Below are 16,649 nucleotides of genomic sequence, written 5' to 3' on the forward strand. Positions count from 1 at the left end.
GTTTATGTTCAAGAGAGTCATTTAGGAAAGAACAGAACATTCTTTAGTTTCCAGAACATGAAATCAGGTAAGAAAAGATCTTTCAAGAAAAGAAATAGCATGAAGAAAAATGTTTTAAAGAGAAATATCCAAGTATTTTCTTGGTTTGCGACATCTTAAAATGATCAAATCATCAATAGGAGGATAACAAACAGAGATGATTTATTTTTTTTTTTAAGTGAGGCCCAAATGCCAAAATTTTAACATTCCATCTTAGTTTTTAAAGTAGGACTTCTACTGGTTATATTTATCATAATTAGAAGTTTTATAGACTCAAGAGTGGTATGCGATTCTATAAATAAATATTTTTCATATGTCCTTCAATTTGTGATGGATAGTACCTTTAAAGACAAATATTGAGTCTGGAATTTAAAGTTAGGAAAACTGGCATTTTTCCCCAGGCCAAAGGCTAGAGAAAATAAAACAGATAAGAAATGTGGATAGTATTTTTAAAGGTTTTCACTAAAACTTTACTTGTGATATTACATTTTCCAAATCTAAAATGGTCTGGCTCAGTTTGACAAAAATATTAGAAAATAAGACAGTGCATTAGACCACTGTATTAGTTTCACATTGCTGTTATAACAAACTACCAGAAACTTGGCAACTTAAAACAATATGAATTTATTATCCTACAGTTCTGGAAGACAAGTCTGGAATAGGTCACATGTAGCTAAAATCAAGGTGTCAGCAGGGCTGCATTTCTTCTGGAAGCTTTAGGAGTAATCTGTTTCCTCGACTTTTTCAACTTCGAGGCTGCCTCCATTCCTTGGCTAATGGTTCCCTTCCTCCATCTTCATTGGACCAAGTTTTTCTTATGCTGCCATCTCTCTGTCTCTCTTTCACCTCCCTCTTCCATTTATAAGAACTCCCCTTTGGATAATCCAGGACAATCTCCCTATTTTAAGGCCAGCTGATTAGCAACCTTAATTCCATCTGCAAACTTAACTCCTCTTTGCCATGTAACATAACACACAGGTTCCAGGGATTCAGATGCAGACCTCTTCAGGGGCCATTATTCTGCCTCCTACAGCAGCCATTTCCCATGCAATGTTCTGGGAAGTCTTCACAGCTATGCCATTATTGCATGTGTATGCCTCCCAGGATTCCTCCTCCTTTTTCTTTAACTGCACCCTGGCTTTCCCTTAGGTATACTTAGTCCCTATAAATTAAGGCTGAAATGTTTCAAGCCAGGCCAGTTGGAGCACTACATCCCCTGACCACCATGAATGTTCAAGAATAAGCTTATAACTCAAGCCAGGTAGCCATAAAAGCCCAACCTACCAAGGTAATTTACTGGAGCTGTCAAAAAAGAAGTGCTCCCAGGTGGAGAAAGGTAAGTGCCAAATGATTTCCCCCATTTGTGGAGTACAATAACGAAGCAAAACTGAAGGAACAAAACAGCAGCAGACTCACAGACTCCAAGAAGGGACTAGTGGTTACAAAAGTGGAGGGGTCAGGGAGGGTGGGTGAGGAAGGAGGGAGAAGGGAATTCGGGGGTATTATGATTGGCACACATGGTGTGGGGGGATCAGGGGAAAGACAGTGTAGCACAGAGAAGGCAAATAGTGACTCTGTGGCATCTTACTACACTGATGGGCAGTGATTGCAGTGGGGTATGGGGGGGACACGTAACAGGAGTGAATGTAGTAATACCCACATTGTTTTTTCATGTGAAACCTTCATAAGAGTGTTTATCAATAATACCTTAATAAAAAAAAAAAGAAGTGCTCCATCTAGAGGTGGTGAAAGGTAGAATGACAGCCTAGAGATGCTGGTGACAGTCTTCGCCACAACTTGAGGGGCCGCCAATCTTATCCTGATAGAGAAATAAAGCCACCCTCAGAGGCAAAATAAGAGAGTGCTGGAAGTGGAGGAAGGGAAGGGAGAGAGATTCCTGACATTATTTGAGCCCCAGATCCAGCTATACCTGATTAACTAATAGATTTAGTTTTCCTTAACCTATGTGTCAATTGGATTCCTGTTATTTGCATTCCAAGAAGTCACAATTAATACAGAAATTTTCTCTCAATGAAGTGAAAGGAATTTCAATAAATAAGGTGAAAAGAAGGGAAAGAATTATGTCTGTTATACACAAAATATAGTTGGTGTGGAATCCCTGTGGAGTAACTTTTTGCACCATTCCTTCCCAACTCCTCCCTCTAGTGCTATATTCCAATGAATTAGGCAACACTACATTAAGATATCAACATGAAGATAATATATGAAAATAGAACTCTCAAAGAGCTGTTACATGGCTAGCTAAGTGGTTGGATAGTTTACAAGTCTATGACACAGTAAATGGAAATTCATGGTGGCAGGCAGACCTACCAAAAATATAGGGATTAGAATGAGGAGGCTCTCTTTGAGTAGAAGTGTTTTTTAAAAGCCACAAGACTGACATACTAATAATAATACCTATTATTCTAGTAAGCTTACCATGTGTCAGCATTTTATGAATCATCTACAACTCTATGAAGTAAGTAGTAAGAGTATCTCTGTGTTACACACAGGAAAGTGATGTTTTGAGAGGTTAAGGTCAGCAAGCTCAGAAATAAGTGGAGTAACTGGTGACTAAACCACATCATTTAAACCACACAGGGAACAGTATGTGCCCCTGACCATTTGCTGGAAGAAAGACAATAGATATAAATATTAGCAGGTCCTCTACTAGATATACAGGTTAGATTTTAGATTAAGGAATGGATTTTACATGTAAAAGAGAGGTTTTTACATACAAAAGAAAGAGAACTCAAACTCACATGAGTAATGAATTTCAATCATTCTTTTTATTTTTGTGTTCATATATACATATAACAATTATATACTTATGAAAGATTGTAGGAAATGTGATTTAACATCTATGATCACAGTATCTGAAGATTCATATATTTAATCCTATTTTCCTTTCTACAAGTTTCCTAAGTATTACTTTTGTTTTTATCAGTTATTTCTAGAACAGGATAGACTACTTCATGCTGCTCACAATGTATTCTAAATTCCATAAAGGTTCATCATACTTAATTTGTGGTAATCAGTTTTATAAACAAGAAACTGATATCACAAAATCTCTCCTAGGGATTCACAGTTAGTCAGCAAAGTCATGTAAATGAATTTGGGAAATTAGAATCCATCATTTACATTTGGGAAAAGAGATTCCTAATCTAGGAAACTCTTCCAACACTTTACTATCCATTCTAAAGAATACGCAACTCTTGAATACTAGTCTACAAAGTGGATGTATTTTCCCATAGTACTAATAAAATTAAAAAGCATTTTTATAATATAACTGCTCACATTTTGAGGTACTTGATAACTAGAAAAATGATGAATTCATTGCACTTTTCAGAGATTGCATAACTATTTTTAAATTATAAATTTTAAACGTTAAGAAGAGCTGAGCCAAAACTAAATTAAAATTAAAATGTAAAAAACAACACATTCCTATCGCCTGTAGGAGTTAAGGATGTACAAACTTTTTCAAAAGCTTTTTGTCAAAATGCATTATGTTAATTTGTTTTTATTCAGAAACCAACTTCTAGGGCTCCCTCCTACACCTGTCATTTGGAAAGCAGGCGATGATCTATAAACAACACTGTCTGGTAACATTCATTACCATGAGAAAACTGGTACCACTGGGAAAAGATAACATAAATAAAGGTCTATTGGTATGATGTGATTAAAATGAGTTTTACAAGGTGTTTGAAGTGATATGAAAAACTACAATAAAATGTTAAAACAAAAAGAGATAAGCAAAAAACACACAATCTGTGTATTGAATGAAGACTGAGTAAGAGTATGCAAAATTATAACAACAGTTTGGGTTTGGGGATGGTTGTCATAAATCTGGGGAATAGAGAAAAGTTAAAGAAGACAATCAGTCACAGTGGGTAGATGTAAAACATCTATAATCAGGACAAAAAGTAACTAATTAAGAATAATAATTCACCAAATAAGAATAACTGAATTAGCACAGTTTAGGGGTAAATGCTGATGTCTACTATAGGAACACCAAAGAGAGGGTTCTCAAAATTCTGGTAATGGCAATCCTCTTGGAGAGAGCATTCGAGTTCCATCTAAGCCATCACTGTCAAGAAATATCCAGCCAGGTACTATAACCAAACTCTTCATATGGAAACCACTCATATTTTTACCAAGCAATTTGGAATTGTCCCTTGCTAATGGATTTCCAAGGTAATGTTGGCTATCCATAAACAAAGAACAGATGTTTAGAGATAATCATCCTGGAAGCAGCGGTGACCATGGGGATTTCTTAACATTTCTGAGCAATATTATGATTATTCGATACAATGTCAAAAGAAAAGAGTGAAAGTATGGGGAAGAAATATTTCAGCTACAGCAATAATTTGCTAGTGATAGATAATGTAGTACATCTAATATCATTTTCAAATAAAAAGCTGAAAGCATTTAACATTAACCATTATAATGCTCAATGGAAGGGTGGGAGCTAAATCAGTAAAGTCCAGTGCATAATCTTTAGTTACAGAATAACAATGGCTTGGGTCTCTAAAATTCTAAAGTTTGCAAAAGATCCTTTTAAAGTCACTCTGTACCACTTTTTAGTATTGCTGCTAGCAAATCAGGTAGATTTTAGTATTAGCTTATTTTATTTCCCTTGATGCCAGCAACAGATCAAATGATCCCAAGTAGACATTAATGCAGGCATTAGTGGCATTCCAAACCTGCATATATTTGAATTCAGTTTGCTAAATATTCATTGAGCACAAACAGAAAAGCATAAAAAGCAAAAAAGCCTAGGTCCCTGAGCTTGCCTGGTGAAAACAGAAGTCACAAGAAGCCCTGATAACAGAATAATTAACTGTATAGCCATTGTCACTATCCTCATATTCTTGGGAACCAAAACAACCTGGACAGGCACAGAACAAAAGCATTTAAGGAAATTGAGAGCACAGGTAAATCCCAATGTTACTTCCTCTTTGTGAGATCTATGCATTGAATAACAAATATTTGAAGCTCCCAAGGCACCAAACCCTATTTGTGTACTGGGGATAGAGCAGTCATCAAAACAAAGCCTTTGCTCTCATGAAGTCTACACTAGTGGAAATGCTGACTATATATCATGGACCAGGTAAAGTGACTCACACCAAACCTTGAAAATAAATATCTGTCAAAGACGAAAAATGATTTCTCAGTAAATTGGATATTTGAGAGGACAAGATTAGCAACTTTTTTTTGTTAAGAATAAAAATGTAATGGAAACTGATACTGGGAAATAGAAATAGGACAGAGAAAGATGGATATGCCCCAGTTACCAAAGAAGGTGTGGGGAAGGGAAGAGAGCTTACCGCCAAAGCCTGTGCAAGGACAATAAGCAGGCAAGCTGAGTGGCGGCTTATAATGAAACAAAGGACTCAGAGAATTCTTCTTCAGATTCTCCAATTTCTACAGAACTGTGATTACTTTCTAAGCCACATGTGTCACAGAGCAAGCCTCTTAACCCAATAAGGTCAGTCAGCCAACCAATTGCCACAATTACCCTAGGCATCCTACCAAGGCACTGAGTCAGACATGAAAGAGCTCCCTAATATGCACAGAAACATGTCAGCGGCTTCATGAAACACACACATATATACACAGTGCATACACATTCACACATGCACCTGTGTGCGTGTACATATGGATATAGATAGGTAGATAGTTCCTCTCTGGTTGACAAAGGAGCAGAGGTCAAGGTCAGAGTTAAAAACCTATTAGCACATTTTCTCCCAAGTGAGTCATACTTTCCCATATACCAAGGGAGAATAGAGAAAAAAGACGCAATGTCCCGTACAATACACTATATAGATGACATATCTATACATTTTCTAGTCTGGCCCCATCATAAATTGCCTTCTCCCCACCTAAATGAAAGCATTTCTGGTCTAGACAGTTGAAGCGTAATAGACCTACTTATTTTTTAAATTGGTTACTTCAGCCAGGTAAAACAGAGCATAAATTGTGTGGTTGTTTTTTAAAAGCATAAAACAAGTGCCAATATCAATCTAGCCTGTTAGAAGCCCAGAGAGTGGTTATCCTTCATGCAGGGATAGTGCTGGGAAGGTGGCACACATGTCACTAATGTTCTACTTACTAAGTCCAGGGCTAGTCACACAGAAGTGGTCCCTCCACAGAGAATCAGCAAAGTATACACTTATATTCACTATCCTGCAGGTATGCTATATTTCAATAGGACATATTTACTTTAGCTCCCTAATAATTTGTGGTTTGTCACTAATTTCTTTTCATCTCTTCCTGTGACATTAAATTATCCAGAGATTATTCAGAACCATGGCATTTTCCCTAGACAATTTGCAGACCAACAAATATATAAATTAATTAATTCTACAAACCTTATTAGTCTTTACTAATTATATCATTGATCAAATATCTCCACTGGACAGTTATATAAAATCACTTAAAGCAATTATTGGAAAAAGTCCCTAATTATATGTATAGGAATCATTTTACCAAACTTCCTAGTTAGTAATCCCCTTACACATAGGGACAGAGGAGAAAAATCTCACTACTATATATATATCTTTTAAGACATATTTTTAAATCCCTCTAAGGAGCTATACAAATAACCCACAACCAAATGATAACTACAGTTATGCTATCACAAGACCTGTGAGTCAAATCTATTTTTTATCTTCATTTCTTCTCTTCACTCAACTTGAAAATGGTAAAGAAAAGTGGTAATAGTACAGGAGAGGAGTTGCATAGAGCAGAGGAACTTGGGAGCAAGTAAATCCCCAGCAATGCAACACAAGCGTGCCGGGCCCTCCTGTCTTCCCTGCTGCCACTCAGCACCCACCCACGGACCTTAAGCACACCTGTACCACTTTCTTCCCTGCAGGAAAGGGCTACCAAAGCAATTCACACCAGTGGAAGGACTGGACCAGTGTCTAACCCAGTGCTTCTTATATGGGTGCATGCTGACTCAAGCTGAGAATTTAATCAAAGCAATAGATTTTATTCCCGTGTTAGAACGGGTAATCTTAAAACAGCTTTTTAATTAACAGATTAAAAGCTGGGATGTTTAAGTAGTCAAATGTTAAGGTAATAAAAAGACGACTTTCTTTTCCCTACTTGTTTGAGCATTGGTTTAAAAAAAAAAAGGCTTCTTTAAAAGGGTGTATTGATGGCTTATATATATTGATGTATCAACCACAAATGAGAAATGTCTCTACATGGACACTATATCTTAAATGCAGTTCTCAGTCACTCTCCTCCCCTTTGCCCTGCTCCTACTGTGGAGGTCTAAGCTGGGGGAAGAGTCCAGCAATGCTAAGCAGTGAGTAGCAAGGAAGCAATCTGACGGATGCTGATACTCAGCGACATAGAGACCCCTCTGGGCCTGGATCATGGAGTCTGTCCATTAGTTCCCGAGTGTGGAATTCCCCCAGCTCTCTCCATGCACTGCAGCAAGTAGCTGTGTGCGACCTCAAGCTTCATTCTCTTCAAATCTAAAACAGACACAACAGTGTCCCTACCTCCTAGTGCAGTTGTGAGAATTAGATGTCATAACATACATAAAGCAATTAACAGCGTGCCTGGCACATAGCTTATGGACAAGGAATTGTAACTATGTTTGCACTAACAAAAATTTTCATCTAAAAAATGACTTTATAATATCACATGACAAATACAGGATTTACAGAGACTAACACTCTGCCAAAAAGAAAAATGATCTTTTAAAGTAACACAAGTTAAATGTGTATAAAAAGCCTTTCAATAGAGCCTGGCTTCTTGCCAGATGACTTTCTAACTCTGAATTCAGAACAAATAAATTCACATAAACAGCTTCAAAAAAGACCATGGACTTTGGAGTGACCTGTCATAAGGCACTTACACTCTCTGAGCCTCAGCCTCCTCACCCATAAAGTGGGAATAATTCCCACATCAAGTAATACTCAGGTTTTAGATGTCATTTGCAAAAGGCCTTAGCAGTATCTTGCACATTAGTAGATCATTATTTCAAAGCAGATGGAATAAGAGAAGTCATCAGAAGTTTTATTCAAAGCTGGAAAAGTTTTAAGAGAAAAATTTCCATCCTCTGTACATCATTTTTCCCTTCTTTGTAGCATTCTTACAAATCAGATGTGCTCCTCCTAATGCTACACTACTTCATTTATCTCCATATCTTCTTCCAGCCCTCCAAGGACCCTCCAAGTACCTACCAGTGCCTTGTTGAAAGACAGTAATAAATTGATCCTTGAAAAGCCCTGCTGCAGGAGAATTTTTACATCACTTTAACTCAGCCTAAGGAAAGTGAGACTCTCTTCTGGAAAGAGGAAGAAAAGAAGAGAAATTTGCAGTTCCTGGACTACAAATTATTTTTTTAGCCACCAATGGGAGACATCTGAGAAACAATATTTTTCGTAGCTTACTTAATTCCCTACTTTCTATGGAGATAAGAATGACATATGAGAACAAGGCTTACCTATTTGCACCATTTCTTCACTGCCAGCCTGGAAAGAAGGGGAGAAAGTAAGAAAAAGGAACAAGTTACAGTGTTTCATCTTATCACATTGTGCGTCTTATTTCTACCATTAATGCTTTTCAGGAGCTAGCTAATCTGGAGATGCTGGAGACCTGGATTGATACAGGCTGCACTTTGGTTTATAGGAGAATGAGCCAATTCAATAACAATTTGCAGCAAGGGGTAGTTTGCCTGTTTTAATTTTAATTTAACATTTATGAAGCAGGCAAAAATACTGATATCCTTATTCTTTTCTGAAAACTGCAGATATTGGGTCAGGATTAGAAAAGAAACTCTATATTTATATGTGCGAAAAGAAGCCTAAAAGGGGGCCTGATTTATCAGATTTGAGGTCAACAATCAACTAGATAATTCTCTACGTTTTACCCTAGGGCCAGATCAAGCAGTCCAGAGAAGCTACAAAAACTCAGGGTAATTCTGTGTCCAAAGTCCCACCAGCCGGTGCTGATGTGATTTGATTTACTACAAACGGCTGGGCTCGTCCCGCTGAGCTTTCTCAAGGACTCTTCTGAGAGCATCAAGCTTCACCTTGAGTCTCCAAAGGGTGGGGGTTGGGCCGAAAAGAAACAGAGCTGCACTCAACTTAGCTTTAGAAAGAGGAGGAGTTGTGCAGAGGGGGAGGGGAGAAAAGCAGCCAGCGCCTCCAGTCTCTCTGCCCAGAAAAATGCGGGGCAGGAAACGTCCCCAACCTCCCTCCCCAACTGTCAAACCCTGGCCCAGCCGCGGTCCTCCCAGGACACGTGTCTACTGGATCGCGCCCTGTCCGGCCCGAGGACTTCCTGAAACCCCCGCCTCCCGCTGCCCGAAAAAGCCGTGAGTCAGTGAGCGAGGAAGCCCCCGCGAGCCCGACTGGGGCTGCAGCAACCAGAGCCCTGGAATCCTGCACCCAGCGTCCAGAACTTCATTCAAGCGCCCAGACCGCCCTCCGACAAGGGGAATCCCAGATGGCCCGGCGAGGATGCGAACTGGCTGCAGTTTGTCACCAGGAATTGTTACGAATGCCGCAAAGTGGTGAAGCCCTAGGTGTGACAACCCTCCGTCGCCAGAGAGCCGTAACCTCTCCTTGTAGTTCAAAACCCCCCAGCACAAAAAGCCCCGCACGCTGCGCCCAGCCCTCAAAACGCGGTTCCTGAAGGCACAAGTAACAGGGAGGGATGGGAGGGGGAGGAGGAAAGAGAGGACGGGAAGAGGGGAGGAACTTTTTCGGGAAAAGGTTGGGTTTGAGTTTTTTATTGTTATTATTTTCCACTTACTTGTCCATCAGCTGAAGTCCTAACCTCTATCAGTGCGGCTGCTATCAACCAAAGTGACAGGAGAACCATCACGAGTCGAGTTCACTTTTCAACTACTGGGCAAACCAAGTGCCCAGAGCAAACACCCCCAAAATAAGTTTCTTTTCAAAAAAAAATTTTTTTAAGGAAAAAAATGCAGAAAAAAACCCTGATCATCCGCGCTTTGCTTCAATGAAAATGAAATCTGAGCTCTGAGACTGGCCCCCTCCGCTCTGCAGTTCTTTCCACTTCACCTTCTCACCCCGTCCTCCCAAACAGAGCGAGCAGGAGCGAGAAGGTGCTGCGAGCCGGGCACGGGCTGCGCCGGCGGAGGGGGGAGGCACCAGGGGCTTCCCACTGGCTCTGCCCAGAGCGGCTTTCTCTAGTCTTTCCGAGCACCATGGGTCCCTAAGGTTAGCGCGGAGAATGCTTGGGTCCCCCGGAGCACAGCAGGGGGAAGTATAAGCGGGCGAGACGAGCGAGCGGGAGCGGGAGAAAGAGGCAGGAGAGGGCGCCTCCGCGGCTCACGCAGAGGTGGGGGCGGGAGGAGCCGGAGGGAGGAGGCGGCGGCCGGGGCGGCAGGCGGAGGGGCGGGAGGAGCGGCCGCTCGCCGGCTCCCGGTGCTCGCCGAGCGGTCGTCAGCGGGCGGCCGGCGCCCCGCGGGGCGCTAATAAGGCGGCCGGAGCCCCCCGGCGGCCCCTCCCGCCGAGGCGCTCACGTCACGCGGGGTCGGAGCCCGCGTCCCACGCGCCCGCCGGAGCCGCAGGGCGGGCACGTCCCGCGCAGGAGGACGGCGGGGAGCCGGGAGATGGGGGGAGGACGGCGCGGGCGGCCGGCCTGGCCGGGGCAGGGTTCGAGACCGCGCGGGGGCCTTGTGCAGCCCGGGGTCGACCCCCCAGCCTGAAATCCTCTCCTTCGCCGCCTGCTGGGCGAGGGGAGGCGGCGGTCCAGGGGAGCCGCGGGCCCCCACTGGCCGGACAGGAGTTGAGTTAATTATAGGAAGGGGTAGAGTCAAGGGCCGGTTCCTGGCTTTCGGAAATTCACCCCCTCCCACCGCCACTGCTCTCCCAGCCGGGACAGCCTCCCCGGAGAGAACCCCCAACAGCACCTCCGCGGTTCTGTCTCCGTCAGACTCCAGCCGCCTACCACGTTTCGCGGGGGTGATCCCTCCCCCGCTTTAAGTTCTTGTTTATGCTTTATTCGTTTATATTAGTTTTAAGATACCATGTCTCTTCTTTGACTCATCCGGATGCTTCCGTTTATCACTACAGTGCACAGGCCTCAGAGTGTCCTCCTCTCACTAAGATTAAGTTATCAAATGATTTCTGCCCTGTGTGGCCCGGAGCTCCTGGGAGGGGATGACACCGACCTGGGCTGCGGAGAGGTGAGAGGAGCTTGCTGGAATCCAAGCCCAGGCCCGCTTCTCTGGGACAGACTCCCGTGGGCGCTCTCCAGGGAGGAGAGGGGTGGAAAACGAAGTATTTCCAACCTCCTCTGACCAGTTGCTGACACATTCCCTCCCCAGACAGACCAAGAGAGAGAGGTGATTAGGCTCCAATTTAGAAACAATCTTCAAGACTTCAAATGGAAAGGGTCTTGAAGAAGCCTACCTAAAATAAAATGTGTAGAAGCTAATGTTTATTTTGCTAAGGTATGTTATAACAAGTCAGTTCCTATTATTTTTTAAGAACGAGTTTAGAGGTTTCCTGTACTTTTGATTCATTATTTCAAGTTTGCATCTTTATTTTGGACATCGCGAGATTTTGCATTCACTTACATGTTATCTGCTTAGTCCTCTCACAATCATATATCCAGGACACTTACATACACCAACCAGAAACCAGATAACTAAATGGCCCCACCTAGTAACATGGGGCATTAGGTTAATTAGTTATTGGTTGAAATTATAATTAGACCACAGCACTAAAGTATCTCTAAATTACTTTTTCCTTTCAATTAAAGCCTTCAGCATTTTTGTAACCTGTCATTGACTTATTGTCCAGGAGTGATTTGAATTCTGTGCCTAGTTTTCTTATTAAAAGAAATAATCCTCGTGTTCTATAGATAAAAAGTATGTCTCCCAGGGCAAAATACCTCTAAAACCAAAATCAGTCAAAGGGAGAAATCAAGTTTAAAACCCATTTATAGCTTAAAAAAAAAAAGAAAATTATGTCAATTTACCCTAAGAAGTAAAAGAAAACTCATATTCAAATCAGAAAACCTGGGGTCTGGGCCCAGCTAACAGCTGTTTGACCTTGACAAGTCACTAAGCTCTATTTTGGTTTCCCCATATGAGATAGCTTAGCTCTGAAATTCTCTGATTTTAAGGAATAACAAATACTGTTTTAGCCATGAAATTACAGTAGTTCTTTTTGTGTTTATTTTACAAAGTTCAGACATTTGTTATCACCATAACTCCTGGCAGCACAAGCAATTCATATGACTTCCATGAAAGCAGTGGCTTCAGACATTTTTGAAAGTGATCACAGACAGAAACGTGTTTTACATTGTGACCCAGTAAAAATTTCATGATTTAATACATACTACGTGCAACAACTCTAGTCTGTTTACTCTTCTATTTGTTTTTTTTCCCCCAGTACTGGTCAGATTCACTTCATTGATTTCCCAACCCAATGAGTCATGAACCTTATTCTGACAAACATTGATACAAGAGCATATAATAAGATTTATATTTCTCAGATTTCAGATTCTAAATGAATTGAGTTCTATTTAATAAGGTTCTCCCAATATAACCTAAGACAAAGTTTCCAAGATTATGTCCTGGAATGTGTAATGTTTATGAAAAATAAAAAAGATTCTCTGAAATTCAACTAAAGTTTGTGACATACTCAGATAAACAAAAAAATGAAGTGGAATATTTCAGATCTTCACAGGGTGTTGAATATCCTAAGTGCCTTGTAAGTCTTCAAAAGGGATAGGTAGTGACTGATGGGCAGTGACTTCAATGGGTATCTGCAGGGAGGGACTTGATAATATGGGTGAATGTAGTAACCACAATGTTTTTCATGTGAAACCTTCATAAGAGTGTTTATCAATGATCCCTTAATAAAAAAAAAAAGGGATAGGTAGTGCATTTGGTGCTCATACTGATAGGACCACAGAATGCTTTTTCTTCATGCTTTCTTTCTCTTTCAAGGAACCCACTTTGTAATAAAAAATGCCATGACCGACCAGTTATTAAAGGAAAATGAACTTTAAATCATATAGGTAGGATTCACATGCAGATTCAGCCTCTGTTTTCTCTAAAATCGGCTTAATAACACTGCTTTTGCAAATTGGTTATGAAAATTAATACAATCTTTCATGTAAACTGTCTAGCACATTGTCTAGAACACAGTAAAGGCTTAAATGAAGATTATTTTTAGATGAAACTGTATGGCACATGTACAGATGGCTCACTGATAATGAAATATGGCTAGTTCTGAGAAAAGTGGGAAAATATAAACAGCTAAAACATGATGAACTCTTACTAATTTTTACTGGAAATAATATTGGGAATCAAAGGCAGAGAAGTTATTGAATTCTTTGCACAAACTGATCCCTACCTACCTGCCTAGAGTCAAATCCCTGCCCTTCCTTCCGTGTTTCTTTGTTGCCAGCTACCGTGTTGTTTCACACACTTGTGTCTATACATGTGCTCATGTTGATTTTTCAGTCTATTAACACCTTTCCTGTTCCTGTCCACAAGGCAGAGAACATCATATCACAGGAGATGCTAATAGGTGCTCCACAAAAATACTGAACCAATGCTTGTAGTATGTTCTCTTCCAAAATATGTTTTGAGAAATAGTTTCAGAAGCACATATATGAAGTGACCCTAATTGTGAAATCATCCCCTTTAAGAATTAAGTTTCATTAAATCAGCTGGTGCATGGATATTTTAATCTGTGCATTCTGTATTGGCAGCAATTAACAAAGCAGAGTTGCATATTTGTGTTGTTTTATTTTTGAGCCTGACTGGTCAGTGTTTTGTATTTTGTCATAATTTGACAACACTTTGATACCCAATGTTTACTGCATATTAAACAGATAAATAAATTTTTTGTTATTTCTTGCAGCAAAGAAGTCACTGATGTTTTTGCTGTTTAACTTTCCCACATTTTTTTATTTAAAAAAAATTTTTTTGAGGCAGTTTGAGGTTCACAGCTGAACTGCGGGGGAGATATTGAGATTTACCATATAGTCTCCTGCCCCCATGTCTGCATAGCACCCCATTATCAACATCCCCTAAAATGTAACAGAAGAGTGGTACACGTGTTAGAATTGGTGAACCTACATTGACAATCATAGCCACCCAAAGTTCATAGTTTACATTAGGGCTCACTCTTGCTTTTGTACATTATCTATGGGTATGGATAAATGTATAATAACATGTTTCCATCATATAATGTCATACAGAATATCTTCACTAACCTAAAAATCCTCTGTGCCCCATAATTCATCCCTTCCCACCCCCAACCTTTTGCAATCACTGATCATTTTTACTGTCTCCATATTTTGTCTTTTACAGAATGTCATATAGTGGGGATCATGCATTATGTAGCCTTTTCAGATTGGCTTCTTTCACTTATTAATATGCATTAAAGTTTCCTCCATATCTTTTCATGGCTTGGTAGCTCATTTTTTTTTAGCACCGAATAATATTCCATTGTCTGTATGTACCACAGTATATCCACTCACCAGTGAACGACATCTTGGTTGCTTTCAAGTTTTGGCAATATGAATAAAACTGCTACAAACATCCATGTGAGGGTTTTGTGTGGATATAAGTTTTCAACTCCTCTGGGTAAATACCAAGGAGTATGATTGCTGGATCATATGGTAGGAGTATGTTTAGTTTGGTAAAAACAAAACAAAACTGCTACACTGTTTTCCAAAGTGGTGTATCATCTTGTATTCTTATCAGCAATGAATCAGGGTTCCTGTTGCTCCACATCTTAGCCATCAGTTTGCATGTAAGTGTCCCCAGGTTCAGCCATTCTAATAGGTATGTGGTGGTTTCTCATTGTTGAATTTTATTTGCATTTCCTAGATGGCATACGAGGTGCAGCATCTTTTCATATGCTTATTTTCATCTGCATATCTTCTTTGGTGAGGTGACTTAAGGTCTTTCACCTACTTTTTAACTGGGTTGTTTGTTTTCTTATTGTTGAGCTTTAAGAGTTCTTTGTATGTTTTAGATAACACTACTTTAACTTTTTGTTTGCAAATAATCTTTTGCCAGTATTTTTCCCAGTCTATGACTTGGCTTCTCACTATGTTGACCCTGTCTTTCATAAAGCAGAAGATTTTAATTTTAATTAAGTATTTTCCCACATTTTAATATTTCTAATGACCTACTGTCAATATTCATTAGACAGTTTATAATGTTTTATTTTTTCCCATGGTAAAATAAATCTGAGAAATTCTGTACTTAAATTTGTTCAAAGTGTAAGTAGAGAATTTTATTGCATCACAATTGACTAGATACATATCCACCTCCTCTAAATTGCCACTTCCTGAGAGCACTGACATCTGCTTTATTGACTTTCAAGCACAATTTGTATCCCATACAACTTGTATTTTAACTACTACACCCTGAGCATGTCCAGTGAGACTCATGTCCTCTTTTCCCTACCTAGTGATGAGCTTTATTCCAGATCCTGAGATTCTTAACATATACAGCTAACAGGAGAAACATTAAAGTAGGTTCATGGGACTCACCACTATAGCAAAATGAAAGCCTGGCCTAATGGCCATCTTCTCCACCTCTCCACCCCCAAAGCCTCAAAGAACACAGTTACAAGACTTTCAAAATGAAGACATGGAGCTGACAGTGGCACATAGAGAATTACTTTGTTGCTCAATGAGAATAAGAGTCTTCCTCTCACATAGCACCCTCCCCTGTTTTATGAAGTACTGATTTTCCCTTTGTGTATCAAGAATCATGCATGCTATGTATGTATCCATTATTCTTACTCTTATTTTATGTTAATCAAAGCATTAGCTTAGTTAGGAGTTAGGATGCTAGTCCTTCATACTCATAGAATAGAGCCTGGCATATAGTAGGCACTCCAAGAATATTTGCTGAATCAGAGAGTGAATATTACTGTTCATACTTAATGGAATTAAATGAATAGGCTTTCCTTTCCCCCTACCATCAGTGAATAAGCTATATCCAACTTGGACTTTTTTAACAGGAGTTTTTGGAAGTCTCACTGAAAGAAAAAAAATTAAAAAGGAAAATTGATGAACCCAAGGATTAAGAAATAGGAAATGGAAAAGCCCTACTAGGTCATCTAGTTTAGGCATTGGCTAGTAGTTGAAACAGTATTTGTTCCTAGTCTTTTCCTTCAGAAGAAAACCAGTATCTCACAAGGACAAATTTGGACAGCGAGGTTTTTTTTTTAAATCTATTTAATCTTTTTTTTTTGGTATCATTAATCTACAATTACATGAGAAACATTATGTTTACTAGACTCCTCCCATCACCAGGTCCCCCCAACAAACCCCATTACAGTCACTGTCCATCAACGTAGTAAGATGCTATAGAATCACCACTTGTCTTCTCTGTGTTGTACAGCCCTCCCCATGCCCCCCCACATTATACATTCTAATCACAATGCCCCGTTTCTTCCCCCACCGCCCTTATCCCTCCTTTCCCACCCATTTTCCCCAGTCCCTTTCCCTTTGGTAATTGTTAGTCCATTTGTGGGTTGCAAGTCTGCTGCTGTTTTGCTCCTTCAGTTTTTTCTTTGGTCTTATACTCTACATATGAGTGAAATCATTTGATACTTGTCTTTCTCTTCCTGGCT

At 40.1% G+C, this 16,649-nt stretch overlaps 1 protein-coding gene across 6 annotated transcripts in view; it reads right to left on the bottom strand.

Moving 5' to 3' along the window:
- ADAMTS3 (ADAM metallopeptidase with thrombospondin type 1 motif 3) overlaps positions 1–11,401 on the bottom strand; it is a 264,699-nt gene extending 253,298 nt beyond the window's left edge. For 2 of the 6 annotated variants that reach the window (XM_057502304.1, XM_036878980.2), the window contains exons 1-2: positions 8,930–9,114; positions 8,504–8,531 (exon numbers count right to left, since the gene is read on the bottom strand). Coding sequence is in view for 4 of the 6 variants with exons in the window: in XM_036878980.2 (XP_036734875.2) it covers positions 8,504–8,516 (13 nt within the window). In the remaining 2 variants the exon portion in view is untranslated. Of the gene's footprint in view, positions 1–8,503; positions 8,532–8,929; positions 9,115–9,146; positions 9,229–9,816; positions 10,526–11,203 lie in introns of those variants that run through there. The other 4 variants (XM_057502303.1, XM_036878981.2, XM_036878979.2 and 1 more) reach the window with 4 other exon arrangements.
- Between the last annotated feature and the right edge of the window lie 5,248 nt (positions 11,402–16,649).

Source organism: Manis pentadactyla, chromosome 5 (assembly GCF_030020395.1).
Source record: "Manis pentadactyla isolate mManPen7 chromosome 5, mManPen7.hap1, whole genome shotgun sequence".
Taxonomy (NCBI): Eukaryota; Metazoa; Chordata; class Mammalia; order Pholidota; family Manidae; genus Manis; species Manis pentadactyla.